This window comes from Python bivittatus, unplaced genomic scaffold (assembly GCF_059951505.1).
Source record: "Python bivittatus isolate LINGU-HERP-01145 unplaced genomic scaffold, Pbiv_v1 ctg000850_np1212, whole genome shotgun sequence".
Classification (NCBI taxonomy): Eukaryota; Metazoa; Chordata; class Lepidosauria; order Squamata; family Pythonidae; genus Python; species Python bivittatus.
Genome location: NW_028277112.1, coordinates 33,567,635 through 33,580,864, shown reverse-complemented (window position 1 = coordinate 33,580,864; position 13,230 = coordinate 33,567,635). Strand labels below are relative to the sequence as shown.

Below are 13,230 nucleotides of genomic sequence, written 5' to 3'. Positions count from 1 at the left end.
TGGGAATTACAGGGGTTGAGATCCAACATATGGTATCTCCACTCTCCTGCTTGGAGAAGGCTGACTTAAATAGAGACCCATCCTAACCAGTAACACTATCTCGAGGGATATCCCTGAGGGGCTGCAATGACGAGACCTCCTAGGGTTCACAGTGAAAGTAGTTAAGAAACAGTTCTCCAAGTAAACTTCTATTTTACCTCAACATACATCCTCTGCCATGCTTCCAGGATCGCAGCTGCTTTGTCCTCATTCCAGTTGATGTGTGAAACATAGTCGTAACCCTTGAAGTGCTCATACATTTGCTTTGGAGTCATTAGCTGAAACATGGTCTGTAAAGCCTGAGCACTGCAAGAGAGATGTGGGAACTTAGAAGGAGAAAAGGACAACCAGTCAAAGCCCCCCCCTCCCCCAAAAAAGCTGATCAATGGTTGAACTGAGTAGAAGGCCGTTTCTTCAGCAGTTTGTTTTTTGTAACTGCTGTACACATTTTATTTGACTGAAAACCACCTTCAGTGTTGTTTAAAATGGAGGGGAAAATCTAAGTTATAAACCATCTTTATCTTCTTCTTTTAGATTGATATAAAAAGCTGATCCTTTCCTGCATCATAAAGCTGATGCAGACACATTGGAATATAGAAAGTTTATGAGCTACCTCCCAGTTTCTCTAATAAAGGACTGATCAGATTAAGTATTCTTAGGTCCACTCTATCTGTATAATTTAAATAAGGCTCAATTTGCAAAGTGGCAGAACCTGTAGAGGAGTCACACTATAAAGGAGATGTGTTCAGATGGCAAAAGATCTGAAGGAAATGGAAGTCTTTTAAAGTGAACGTTTTTTCCTTCAAGAAACACAAAAAGTACACAACACAGACAGTTGTAGCCAATCGCGTCCTTCCAAAGGCAACAGGGTCCGCAGACGTTCCATCACTGAATAGGATTCCCCATATTTGCTCCAGAATTGGAGGATGGGTGACCCTTCAGAACAGCATGTGACACATGGGGGAGAGGTAGCTAAAGAAAGTCATCTCCATCCTATTCAACAGACCAAAATCTCCAATGGATCAAATAATCATTAGTCACCAGAAGATAATCATAGGCTACATAGGTATCATGGCATATTTACTTACAATTGGAAAATGAGTAAAACTATTAGAGCTCAAATGAGAGCTACACTTTGATTAAATTTGTTGCTAATTTAAATGATATGCCATTTGTTCTTTTGTTCTTTGGACTATATATATACAAAGGGGGTCTCCAATTTTAATTTTTTACTGAACATTATCCCCAGTATCTCATAAACAAAAGTGAATTTTACAGGTATAATAAATAGTAATGCCCTCATTACAGAGGACAAAGTTTTCACAGCAACTGTTTAAAAAAGAAAACAGTAGCTGGATTTATACATCACATTTAGCCACGGTTTGTTTAAACCAAGGTCTGTTGACTAAGGACAGTTGGCTGGGTTCAGATATAATACTAAGTTATAAGCCATGGCATATGAGGAAAAATGGCTAGGTTTACACAAGACCAACCAAACCACATGTCGCTTAGTGGATGTGTCGACTCAAACCAGGATGTCCCAGGCAAGAATTACCTGGTTAGGAGCACTTACCTGACAAGTTTCCCAGTACCATTTTTAACAGTGCCACCAACAATCAGTTCTTCCTGCCAATGCATGTATTTTTTTGACAGCCCATAGCATCCACCACTTAAAGCAAGGGCGACATCAAGAGGCTGGAAATATTTAAAAAAAGATATTACAGAATCAAAGATAGGAAAGTACAAATTTTTGGAGGATCACTGATGCTAGTTTGGATATCCCTGAAGGTAATTTTCCAAATATACAGAAATCCTGCAAATCCTGCTCTGGTTGCAAACTCTGAATGGGGTGAGGAGAGATCAAGGACATTCTTTATGGCAGTATTTTCATGCTACCAGGATTGATTCTGGCAGATGTAGCTTTAGATTTCTCTTGGTTTGGTAGCTGTAAATTTTTACCTTCTTCAGGGTGATTCCACCTCTAAGTAGAGAAAAGTAACTGCCTTGGGTAGTAGATTTTGGTTCTCATGAAAAGGTAGCAAAGGCTGATTTAGTCTGTTACTATTGTATTTTTATTCCTAGGGATGCAGTATCTGAGGGATTTTCTGACTCATGTGGCAAAACAACTTGATTATTTGGGGTAACTGTAATCCGTGTGGAAGGAAGCCTTTTTTTTTTTTTCTAAATTAGGCAGCAAATTAACTTCGGCTCCCTTGAGTGGTCCCTGCAAAACTTATTAAGAGACAACAACAATAATCATAAAAGCGGAGAATAAAGAGAGAAAAAAGGAAAGTTCACTCCAGCAACATAGCAAAATCTTGTAGCCCAATATGGCTGGCATCAGACAGAGGGCAGCTGAGGAAAAAAGTAACATTCAATTTAGTTCATTAACTCAATCATTTAAAAATGAATGAAGGGGAAAAGTTATTAAAATATGTATCACTGAAATTATTAAAGACAGCATGCAACTAGTTTACTGAAAAACTAGTTGCATTTTCTTATAAATTGATTTAAGAAGGAAGAAAATGTTGAAAACACTTTATGATAAAGACAGCCATAAGCTTCTTTTAGCTATGTTTACTTTGTATTTTGGATTTAAAGCAAAAAAGTTTACACCAATTACAGTTACCAAACTAACCCTAACCCTAGCTATTCATTAGAGTAAAAAAAAAAAAAGTACTAGATATTCCTTGAAAATACAGCTGAAATACTATCTAAGATTTAGATTGAATAATTAGAATAATATGAGAAAAGGTATTTATCATACACAAATAAAATCTGGCCATACTGTTTTTTTCCCTTTAATTCAGGCAAAGTTCCCTTTGTGATTTTATACTTAATGGATATTAGGAACAAACTGGCTAAATGATTCACTGACATGTGATTGAGAGAGAGAGAGAGAGAGAGAGTGAGTTTGATCTAGTGGTTAAGGTACCAGGCTAGAAAGCAGGAGACTGTGAGTTCTAGTTCCGCCTTAGGCATGAAAGTTGGCTGGGTGACTTTGGGCCACTCACTCTCTCTCAGCCCAACTCACCTCACAGGATTGTTGTTGTGGGGAAAATAGAAGGAGAAAGGAGTATTAGGTATGATTGCTGCCTTGAGTTATTTATAAAAAATTATAAAGGCGGGATAAAAAATTCTAAAAAAAAAAAAAAATCTTCCAGCATACTGAAGCCCTAGTAAGATATATAATCAAATCTTGCTCTTTGGTATTGTTACCCTTATTTGAATCCCAAATGCAACCACTAGAGACACTAAGGGAAAATATTACATTCTAGACTCCTTTGGCGGTCCTCAAGGAAGGTGACCAACTTGACTAAAACTATTTACTAATCAACTGTATGCAATCACAGTTCTCAATGTCAGATTCATAATATGTAGATGACCAAAAGACCAGTGGGGACTTACTCCTGTTTATTTTACAGACATATGTATTTCTGTATAGAATGAAATTGTTTCTACCTGAAAACTGTAACCCAAACAAAACAGGAGGGATAGAAACAAGAGAAGGACAAATTTTGGCTGGAAGTTTAGCAGTAACAGGAAAAAGAATTTATTGTAGGATTTGTAGTTTTGAACACAGCCATCCGTGACAGCTTTCAGAATCAATAGTTCACCTGACCCTATGTTTCTATTGCCATTAGCATTATTCTCTGCTCCTTTAGCTCTTCATGATTTCCTCCATTGATGTGCCTAAGGGTTAGGAGAAACTGGCATGCATTGTGACAAATGGGAATGCAACAGGAGAGGGAGAAAATTTGGACTCAGTGAATATTTCCAACCCAATCTGTTGAAAATGGAAGTGGCTTCATTTATTATAAGGGCCACTGAAACCATAAAATAAAGCCAATAACCTAATAATAATAATTTATCAAATTAAAATACAAATCAATTATTTTTACTACATACAATAAATTCTGATTTCAAAAGTTTCTTTGATCAAATAGATTTTTAAAGGAACTCTCCTCCCCATTATGTCCCTTTATTCGTGCAAATATACCAGTTTCAGATATTAGTATTCATATCCTGAAATAAAAAAGATGCTCTTTTGGAAAATTATTAAGGTAACTACAAAAGTTTCCATTCTTTGATACTACAGCATTTGTACATAGAACCTGATTGGTAGCAATTTGTTCATACAACAGTCACATTTATCATTTTAACACTGATGATTGTATGAATCAGCTTAGTGGCTTTGCAAATCTAACTGTATTAATATCCCAATATCCCTTTCGCTGCAGTACAAAACTGAAAGTATAATACTACACTGAAGTTCATTTCAAAGCTATTGTTTGTTCTTCAGTTTTTGAACCTGGTTTGTTAAACTAGGAATAAGCCAGATGTCTTGGCCTGGAACTCATGCTAAGTAAACCATACAAATGGTCATGGTTTCCTTATCATTTCCTTATCTTCTTCTGTTAGCAGAAGAATTCAAGCAGGTGTGATCAACCATCATTTCACCTAAATCCAGATTCTGAACTTCAGGTATTATATGATGTTCAAATATGGCCAGTGACTACATATTATATGAAAGAAAAGATTTAACTATCCTGAAACTCCATCATATTGTTGAGAATGATTTTAGGATATGGAATTACAATCTGCTTTTTCAACACATTTTTCTCATTTGGCTAAAAGAACAATGATTGACTTACTTTGGTTGAATTTTTGTTGGGGGCTGTAATAGGACAGTCAGGATCATCGGGGTTCAGGCAAGGTCGATCCATATACCCATGGCCAACTTCTGCCTTATTGAGCATTTCCTCCCAGGTATCTACTTGGGAGTTTATCTTCTTCAGCTCTTCTAAGAATTCTAAGGGATCAAAGTTGGTCCACTGCAAATGGGGTTTTCCTCTGTTCCATGAAGAGAAAAATGAAAAGGTATCAAGAACGGTCAGACTCATGTGCACAAATATTCATTTACTGCTTTCCATTCCTACTCACATTCATATTTATTTGGAACAAAGTGCACTGAAATATGCATAAGGATATTTAAAACATTTCACAAGAACTAGGGATTTATCTTTTGGAAAAAGTCATTGAAAATTCTTATCTTAAGGCTATTTTTCACATACTAAATTTCTTATTCACGTGAGCATCACGTTCATTCCTCAGTAAATGCTTGTAAACATTAACAGAACTTCTTGAATCCAATGGTAAAAAACATTTCCTAACAGCAATTGCTATCTTTGCAGGAATACCTTTTCCAATTTAAGGGAGATTCTAGATGTTGTAGTTAGCCTTTATCCTTAATTCAGATATTACACTGTGTCCCTATTTATAAACTAAGAGAGTCAGATGAACAAGAAAATTAGTATCTGGTCTTTAAATATGGTTAAATTTTAGATGAATGCTTTCTTAATTAAATGAATACTCAGAAAAAATAAGGAATTCAACAGTCACAAGAAAAGGAAATGTTCAAATAATGGAGAAAAGTTCATATCATATTAAGAATTGTCTTTCTTTAAAATATTTGTCATATGTAAATCAGAAATATAAAAAAAAATTAAATGTGTTCTTTCAGACGTGGTAACCTTTGTACAAACTCCTAAGCCTCTGCTGCTTTTTTTCTATTTCCACTTTTGATTTTGTGATGTTGCCAGACCATAAAGGCTTTTGCCTGACTTTTTTTCTGGTTCAGACCACTGTATCTGTTTAACCAGGCTTAAGATATTATTCAGACTCTCCCAACCAGAAAACACAAACTCCTTCATTGTCCCATTTAAAAAAGTCCATGCTGAAAGTTAAGTGATACCCATTGCATGTTGCTTTTACAAAGACAGACAAACCAGGGCAAAGACTACACCATATAAATAAACTATGCAATTAACCTAAACAAATGTAAACTTTTTTTAAAAAATTAAGTCCTTGATGTACTATGTTGAATATAACAATATCCAAAAGAGAGACTTCATACCACTAAAAGATCAGATATACAAAACCTAGCTTCTGCTGAAGTTTTCTATTACAGGGTAAATTGAAGGAAGCAATTTACATATTTTCACTTTAACACCATTGTTAGTCTACCCACTGCTGTCATACATTTCAATATATGGCTTAATTCCTCAGATACAATAATCAATAATCATCATATAATGGTGACAATGCTGCCTTCAGGCAATGAAAAGAAGTATGAAGTTGATTGGAACCCTTGCTGTTTCTCCCTTGACCATATGTTGACAGTACAAAGTTGAAAGTACCAAAGCAAAAAAATTAAAATATTCAAAGTATTGATTCTTTTTGTGGCCCTGAGATTCTGCCCAAAATTTGGTGGCAAACCAGTGAATTACTGGCATTATTATTTTTTTTGCTCTTGTTTTAAGTAATAAAATAGAAGTGTTCTGTCTCCAATAGGATTGATATACCAATTTCTGTTACACAAAAGTACTGAAGCTAGAATATTGAAAAAAGACTAAATAATTCCAGCCAATCCCCTGGAAATGTCACTGTATCATTACCATATTCCCCACAAGTTGCAGCAACTCATTCACAAAAGACAGCCTATTTTGGCAAGGGTGCTCACTGGGGGCAGGAAGAGGGAATGATGTTTCATGCATCATGAAAAGTATGCAAATTGCATACTTGTACCACTACTATATTATGATGCATTTTGATGTAATTGTGGCTTCTACTGAATTCCTATGCATCCTTGCATTAAGCAATGAGGATCTGCATTCCTGTGGAGGGCTGTAATCAAGTTCACTCAAATGCTCTCTCTGTAGATCTTTCCCATCATAGAGGGAAATCAGGGAGATAAAATTATAGCAAATGTCCCTGTTATTATAACAAAAGCATTCTAAAATATGATGGAAGTTGCCTGAAGACCCAGTGATCGATTTTGGATTCTCTTATAATAGAGCAAAGACTTTTTTTCCTTCTTATTTACTGAATTTTCTTTTGCATGAAACAAAGGAAAAACTGTTGTGCAGATACATGTGAAAAACATAAGCAGGTCATGTATCCTTTAAAAAACATATGCAAAACCAGCAAAACTCAGGACCTGCTATTGTAATTTCTCAGATGTACCTGCTATCATGACTGAGTTAATGGAAGGTCCTCAAAACTATTTTAAAGCGTATTGTTTAAAATGTTTGTTTTACTGTCAATGAGAGTTTAAAATCCTGATCATCTCAGGATCAGCTCTAATTACAAATGAAATATGAATCTAGTTCAGATACAAGATTGAAATCAAGAATGTCCAAGGAACCTGGGGGGGTGGTGCAGAGTGTCAAAAAAAAAAAAAGTCAAGATGACAGCTGCAACAGTGTGATAAAAGTCCTGTCCTTTTACATGTATTGTGAGATGTGTGTAAAAATGTGACATAACTTTAATCATATGATTGTGGCTGCCATCTTGACTTGTGTGTCCCTACCAGGATCCAAACTATATCATTGGAAGTCTGTACCAATGGTTTACTTGTTCTACTGAATTCAGCAAGAATAAAATTGAACTAACTTAGTTTGGCTCCCATCTATTATTCATGTTGACCCCCATGAAACAACCAGGCCACCCCTAAAGATAAAGTCATATACAGAGCAGCTGCAAGTAAGCAACATTTGTGTGGCAACACATTTTGATGGGAAGCTAAAAATAATAAGTTGCTATTCCTACAGGAAATTGCTGTACCTATATTTGCAAGTATGCTGGGTCAGATGTCACCTCTTCTATGTATTTGCATTCAAGCAGATGAAATAATTGAACTAAACATCTCTTTTAAAGAGAAAAAACATGCCAAATAGACATCTGTATGTATATTTGTCTGAAAGATCTCACATGTTGTGGTCAGTCCAACATCAGAATAAACAATAAATAAATGAAGCCTCATTAAACTGGTAAAAAAATTAGAAATCAACACACATTACTCACGGTAGATATGCAGTCCCAGACTGTAACTTTGCACCCTCCCAGAAGCAGTCCAGTGGTGTGATAATTAAACAAGGGTAAAGATGTTCTATAATCTGTCAAAGAAAAAGAAAAAAATCTCAAAATATTGTTATAAATCTAGAGAAACATGCACAAAAATATAATAAATAAAATGTCTGTACCTTGTCCATATAACCTGTTTCTGTGATGGGTTCCCCTGATTTGTGACATAAGTGTTCCAATTTCCATTGTCTGTAAAAATGAAGAGCAAATTGCATTAAATTTGTTTTCCATTAAAACAAGCATACATTTATTTAATCTGCATGCTACTCAAATAGATCACTTGTGCTTACAGAAACTACAAATTTTATAGAAAGTTCAGAATTCTGACTAAATGAGGGGCCTATTGTGCAAAAATAAGGCAGGTTTTGTCCCTTATGGAGACTATTATTTTGCAAATAGGTCTTGAATCGTGCAGGAATGACTGAAGATCCCATTTCTGAATGAGTCCAAGTAGTTCATTCTCCTGAATAACTGAGAGGCTGACATTCTTTGTAACTTGCTGCTTGCCTTATCTTTGTATCTTTATTTTGAAAGTTTCCTTTTTTGCCACTTTTAGGACATGCTTCCATTTTAATTAAATTAGTTCATCTATATGGGTCTAATCTCCTGGTGAATTATGACAGTAATAGTAGTTAGATTTTGATGGCCTGCTGATCCTTTTAGCCTCTAGTGTTTAGTATATTTTGTGATTCTAACCATGAAGTCATATTTCTCAGAAACCACCAATCAAGATTAATGGAAGTAAATTTGCAATATTGTAGGTCAGCCTTTCCCAAACTGCACACTCCAGATGTGAGCTACATCTCATATCACCTAAAGAGCACAGGAGTCTGACACATCTGGAGGGTATTAGGCTGTGGAAGGGTGCTGTAGACAATAATCTGAATGCCCATTCTCTTTACCAATTGGTGAATGTGAAGGACTTCCTGCTGCTTTGAATCCTTCCAGTATGTCAGAGAAAATTTATGCTGAACATTTATCTACACTGAATCAAAAACAGTTCTGAACTTCGCAAAACAAACTCACTGTAAGATCACTTCAAGATAAGGTTGTGCTTTAATTCTAACTAAAACCACTGTTTAATATTACTGGCTCCCACAACAAGCCCCTATTTATACTACATACTGTATATCAGCAACCCAACACAGTCAAAAGTTATACTTCAAATATGTTTTATGGCAAAAAGAAAACTCTGTTTTTTAAACTTAATAGCAAACAAATATTCATATTATAAGTTAACTTATTTACTTTCTGAAGCACAATAATTTCAGATATTGTAAGCTAGGATGTGCATATACAGATGAGGCTAAATCAAGATTTTCCCACCCCCTAGTTGCCAACTGAAACAGGGTCATGGGCAGGGGGCTTCAACAAAGTCAAGATGGTGGCTGCAACCATATGATCAAAGCTGCCATCTTTTTTTTTTTACTGCCCTGAACTGAAAAATAAGGCTGAACCAAGCAAACAGTATCAACTTCATCTTGCTTCCTTCAGAGTAGCTCTCCAGGAAAACTAGTAGCTGATATGGCTTTGTAAATATTGAAAAGCAGATGTTCAAGGAAATTCTGCTCCTACAATAAAGGAAGCATTTAGGGAGTTTCTGAATTTCTTCTGAACAAGTTCTGATTCATGTGTTACTGCAGAAAATGACCAGGTGGGAGCACATCACTCCCACAATTGCTTGTCAGCAGCATTGCCCAACACTGCTCTGAGATTTGAATGAGAAAAAGAGCCTTTTTCTTTCGATCTTACCTGTTGTACATATATACATGTATCTTGCTGGCTTGTAGTGCAGAATCAAGGTGCTGTCTGAGTGCTTCTGTTGTTAGTACATTAGCAGACTCTTCTTGTGGTGTCTGAATCATGAGTTGAGGATTAAACATGGCCTCTTCTCCAATCTTCTGGCGTGTGTAACTTAGCTCCCGACTCACTCGCCCACCAACTGACAGACAAATATTTACAACCTGGGATTAGCCAACAATAATTGACTCTTTATGTACATTCTAAGAGCTCATAGGCTCACCAATAAACGTTCCCATATGCATGGAATGTTCTATAGTCTATTAAGAGCTGAAGCAATTTGAAGAGAGCTAATGTTGTATACAAGGCAGAAAAACACATACATTCTCTTTACTTTAAAAAAATTGTTCCTATACTGCAGAGACAGGTCATAAGTCCATTTGTGCTAAACAGATGCATTTTCAGTATCATATCAAAAATTCCATGTGTACAAAGTTTGTTAAAAGAAAGAAAAAAAGAAAAAAAAAAAAAAAACCTTTTTCCTTTCAGACCAGACCAAATATTTCTATGTTACAATTTCTTACACTTGTATAAACAGTCTGCTGCAATGGCACATTTCAAGATAAATGGCTTCAATTTACACTCTTCTCCTAAATAATTTGGCAAAGGCAGAAGAGAAAATGTTTATCTTCTATAAAAAGTAGCTAGGAGGGAAAGAGTAAATGAGCATTAGTATGTCTTGCTGCTGCTAGTTAAAATATAAAAATACTGTTAAGTGAGGGTCACTTAACAGTGCAGATTCAGAGGAACAGTCACCTTACATTTAACAAACTACTGTCAGAGTCTAGAGTTGCTACGGTGAACGTTAGCGTATCAGAATATGGATTTCATGACAGACTAAATGGCAATAAACATGGTAACACAGATTCCCAACCTGGGTGCCCTCCAAATGTGTGGACTTCAATTCCCAGAATTCTCAGCAATGACCATGCTAAGTGCCCTCTGAAGCCTTGGGGTAGACCACATTATAATTGTCAAAGTAACATTTCAGTATTTGAAGATAGATAAATAGATCTTATATTTCATCTTTCTGTAAACACTCAGTGACTTACTTCATCTATTACAATGAACTGAGACAATCATTAGACCTGCCTTCCCCACAGATGTGTACAAACTGACAGTACACTTATTAAGTCAAGAGCATTTCTACACATGAACTTTTTAAATGTGTAATGTTCAAGTAAAAGCTAGAATGTACATTTTGTTTCTCATACTGTCTCCTCTTTCAATTTATTTGCCATTCAAATGTGGAAGTGATAGTGTTTGTTAGGCTTCTCAGTGCTATTTCCAGTACTTACAGCACATTTATAGCTCATTTGTCTATCACGCGTACAAACACATAGACACAATCTCCCAGAGGAACAGGGAATCATGTTGGGCTCATGAAGAAACAGGAATCAACTTACACACGTTTTATTCCTTCATTGTGTTTCCTGATTCACTCACAAGGCCCTCAACCCAACCAATCCTTTTGATGTTATCTTCCTCAGTATTTCATTTTTTCCTTTATATTGGGTGACCAAAGTTTTGGTATACCATGTAGATTGTTTGCAATCTAGACTGAAGTGTGCTCAGCCTTGCACTACTAGAAATCTAACTAATTTCAAAGTCTACCTACAAGGCTAGGCAGAGGGACACAGCAGCATGCCTGCATCAGAGTGGGGCTGGCCAGCTGTACCTCCTTTGGGGGCGTATTGTGGAGTATGACTTAGGTATGAGGGGGACAGAAAGAAAAAGAAGAAATTATTGTGACCCACATGATCATGGCCAAAAAAATAATTTGTGAAAGAAAAATTAATGCAGTGCTTTTTAGGCTATTTCCAAGGTACAAGACGAAACTGTAGAATTATCAACAATTGCACAATTAATTTCCATTTTTTCAAAATGAGAATAAAATCAAGGACAATCATAAGAGTCATCAATTGTAAAAGTAACTTTTCTAACACCTGCAACTTCTTCTGCCCTTAAATACCTTGTGTTCATGTTTTAAACCCAGCAAAAAATAATATGAATTACACATTCCTCCCATTTGTGCAACTACAAGCAATTATTTTGATATTTGATAACATTTAGAGAAATTATTGTTAAGCCATAGTCTTGTAAAAGCCCTAACTGAATTTCAGTTGAATATACAAGTCTATGACTGTTTTGAATGAACCTGATATTCCAAATTACAAAGGAACTGTGTGTACATATGGTTTTATACATAAATATAATGTACAAATGTGTCATAATTTCATTTATTAAGAGAAGGTGCAAAATCTGTGTGCATGCAAATCAATCAAAATATTGCAGAACTGTCTTTCAAGTTTGACTTTAAACTCCATTTCAAAAAATAGGGCTTCCCAACAAATCCTTTCTGCTTTCAGCGAATCATGTCCTATTTTATTCTGACTGAAGAATACCAATGATGCACTGCTATTCCTATCTGTAAATTCAAGTAACACTTATTACTATCCTGCATGGAAAATATATGCTCTGCCATCCATACTCAAATTCATTTATCATTTTATTTCGGGAATCACTGAAATTTCAAACTTATTTCAACTAAGAGGACAAATCTATGCATGCCAAAGGACAGCATTATAGGTGGCCAACTGTTTAATATCAATGGACATGACTGCCTCTGACTCAACATGCTGTCAAACTCTATTAATCTCACTTAGCAAGGCAAATTCAACTAATCAGTATTATAAGGTAACAAGAAAAGTAGACTTTTTCATCCTCCCATAAAGCCAATGAGAAAATAATAATAAACCAATAGATGGGAAACCTAAGGAAATTATGCTGACAGATCTTTTAGTACTAGTCAGTTACTAATAGAATTAAATCTGGCAACTTATTTTGAGATATATTAATAGTTTCAGTGTATTTAAAAAGTAGAATATTCAGATAGCAGTTATGAAGTAACACTTCATAAGTAGTAAGGGGTGAAGGGAAAAAAAGGTGAGAAACTTCAATTTATTCAACAAATTTTAAAAATCTTTATCACTTACAGACATACTTAGAAATTTATATAATTTATATATAACATATATATATATATATATATATATATCTTATAAAATAACTTAGAAATTCAGCCATTCCATATGTATCACCTCCAAAATTCAAGCATGTCCTAATCCTTATCATTAAGAGGGAAAAATGTCACAATCTTGATGCTACTGTTGCAAATGTCTTGTCCAAGTATCTAACTGGCATCATACCTCAGATGAGGCCTGCACAATTTGTAGATGGGAAAAGGTCAGACTAATACCTTAAAAATAATGTCAGGCCACCAAGAATAGCTGGCATGCCAGTCAGCTGTTTGGCGGCTAGCAGTGCAGTGGCTGCAATGGAGCTGGTAGTGTTAGTGAGGCCTGGAGGTGCTCAGTGGCATATCTTTTGGGGCAGAAGTGATTGCAAAAACCTAGATGACAGTGGCGGATCCTTCCTGGCGGTGGCATTATTTGGTGGCAGTGA

General features: G+C 35.6%; 1 protein-coding gene across 1 annotated transcript in view; it reads right to left on the bottom strand.

The window, feature by feature from the left end:
- Nucleotides 1-13,230, bottom strand: part of PTCH1 (patched 1) — a 92,176-nt gene that overhangs the window by 46,472 nt on the left and 32,474 nt on the right. Inside the window, exons 3-8 of the mRNA XM_088129946.1 lie at nt 9,718-9,907; nt 8,085-8,154; nt 7,906-7,997; nt 4,695-4,893; nt 1,613-1,734; nt 198-345 (exon numbers count right to left, since the gene is read on the bottom strand). Of these exons, the coding sequence (XP_087986072.1) occupies nt 198-345; nt 1,613-1,734; nt 4,695-4,893; nt 7,906-7,997; nt 8,085-8,154; nt 9,718-9,907 (821 nt within the window). The remainder of the gene's footprint in view (nt 1-197; nt 346-1,612; nt 1,735-4,694; nt 4,894-7,905; nt 7,998-8,084; nt 8,155-9,717; nt 9,908-13,230) is intronic.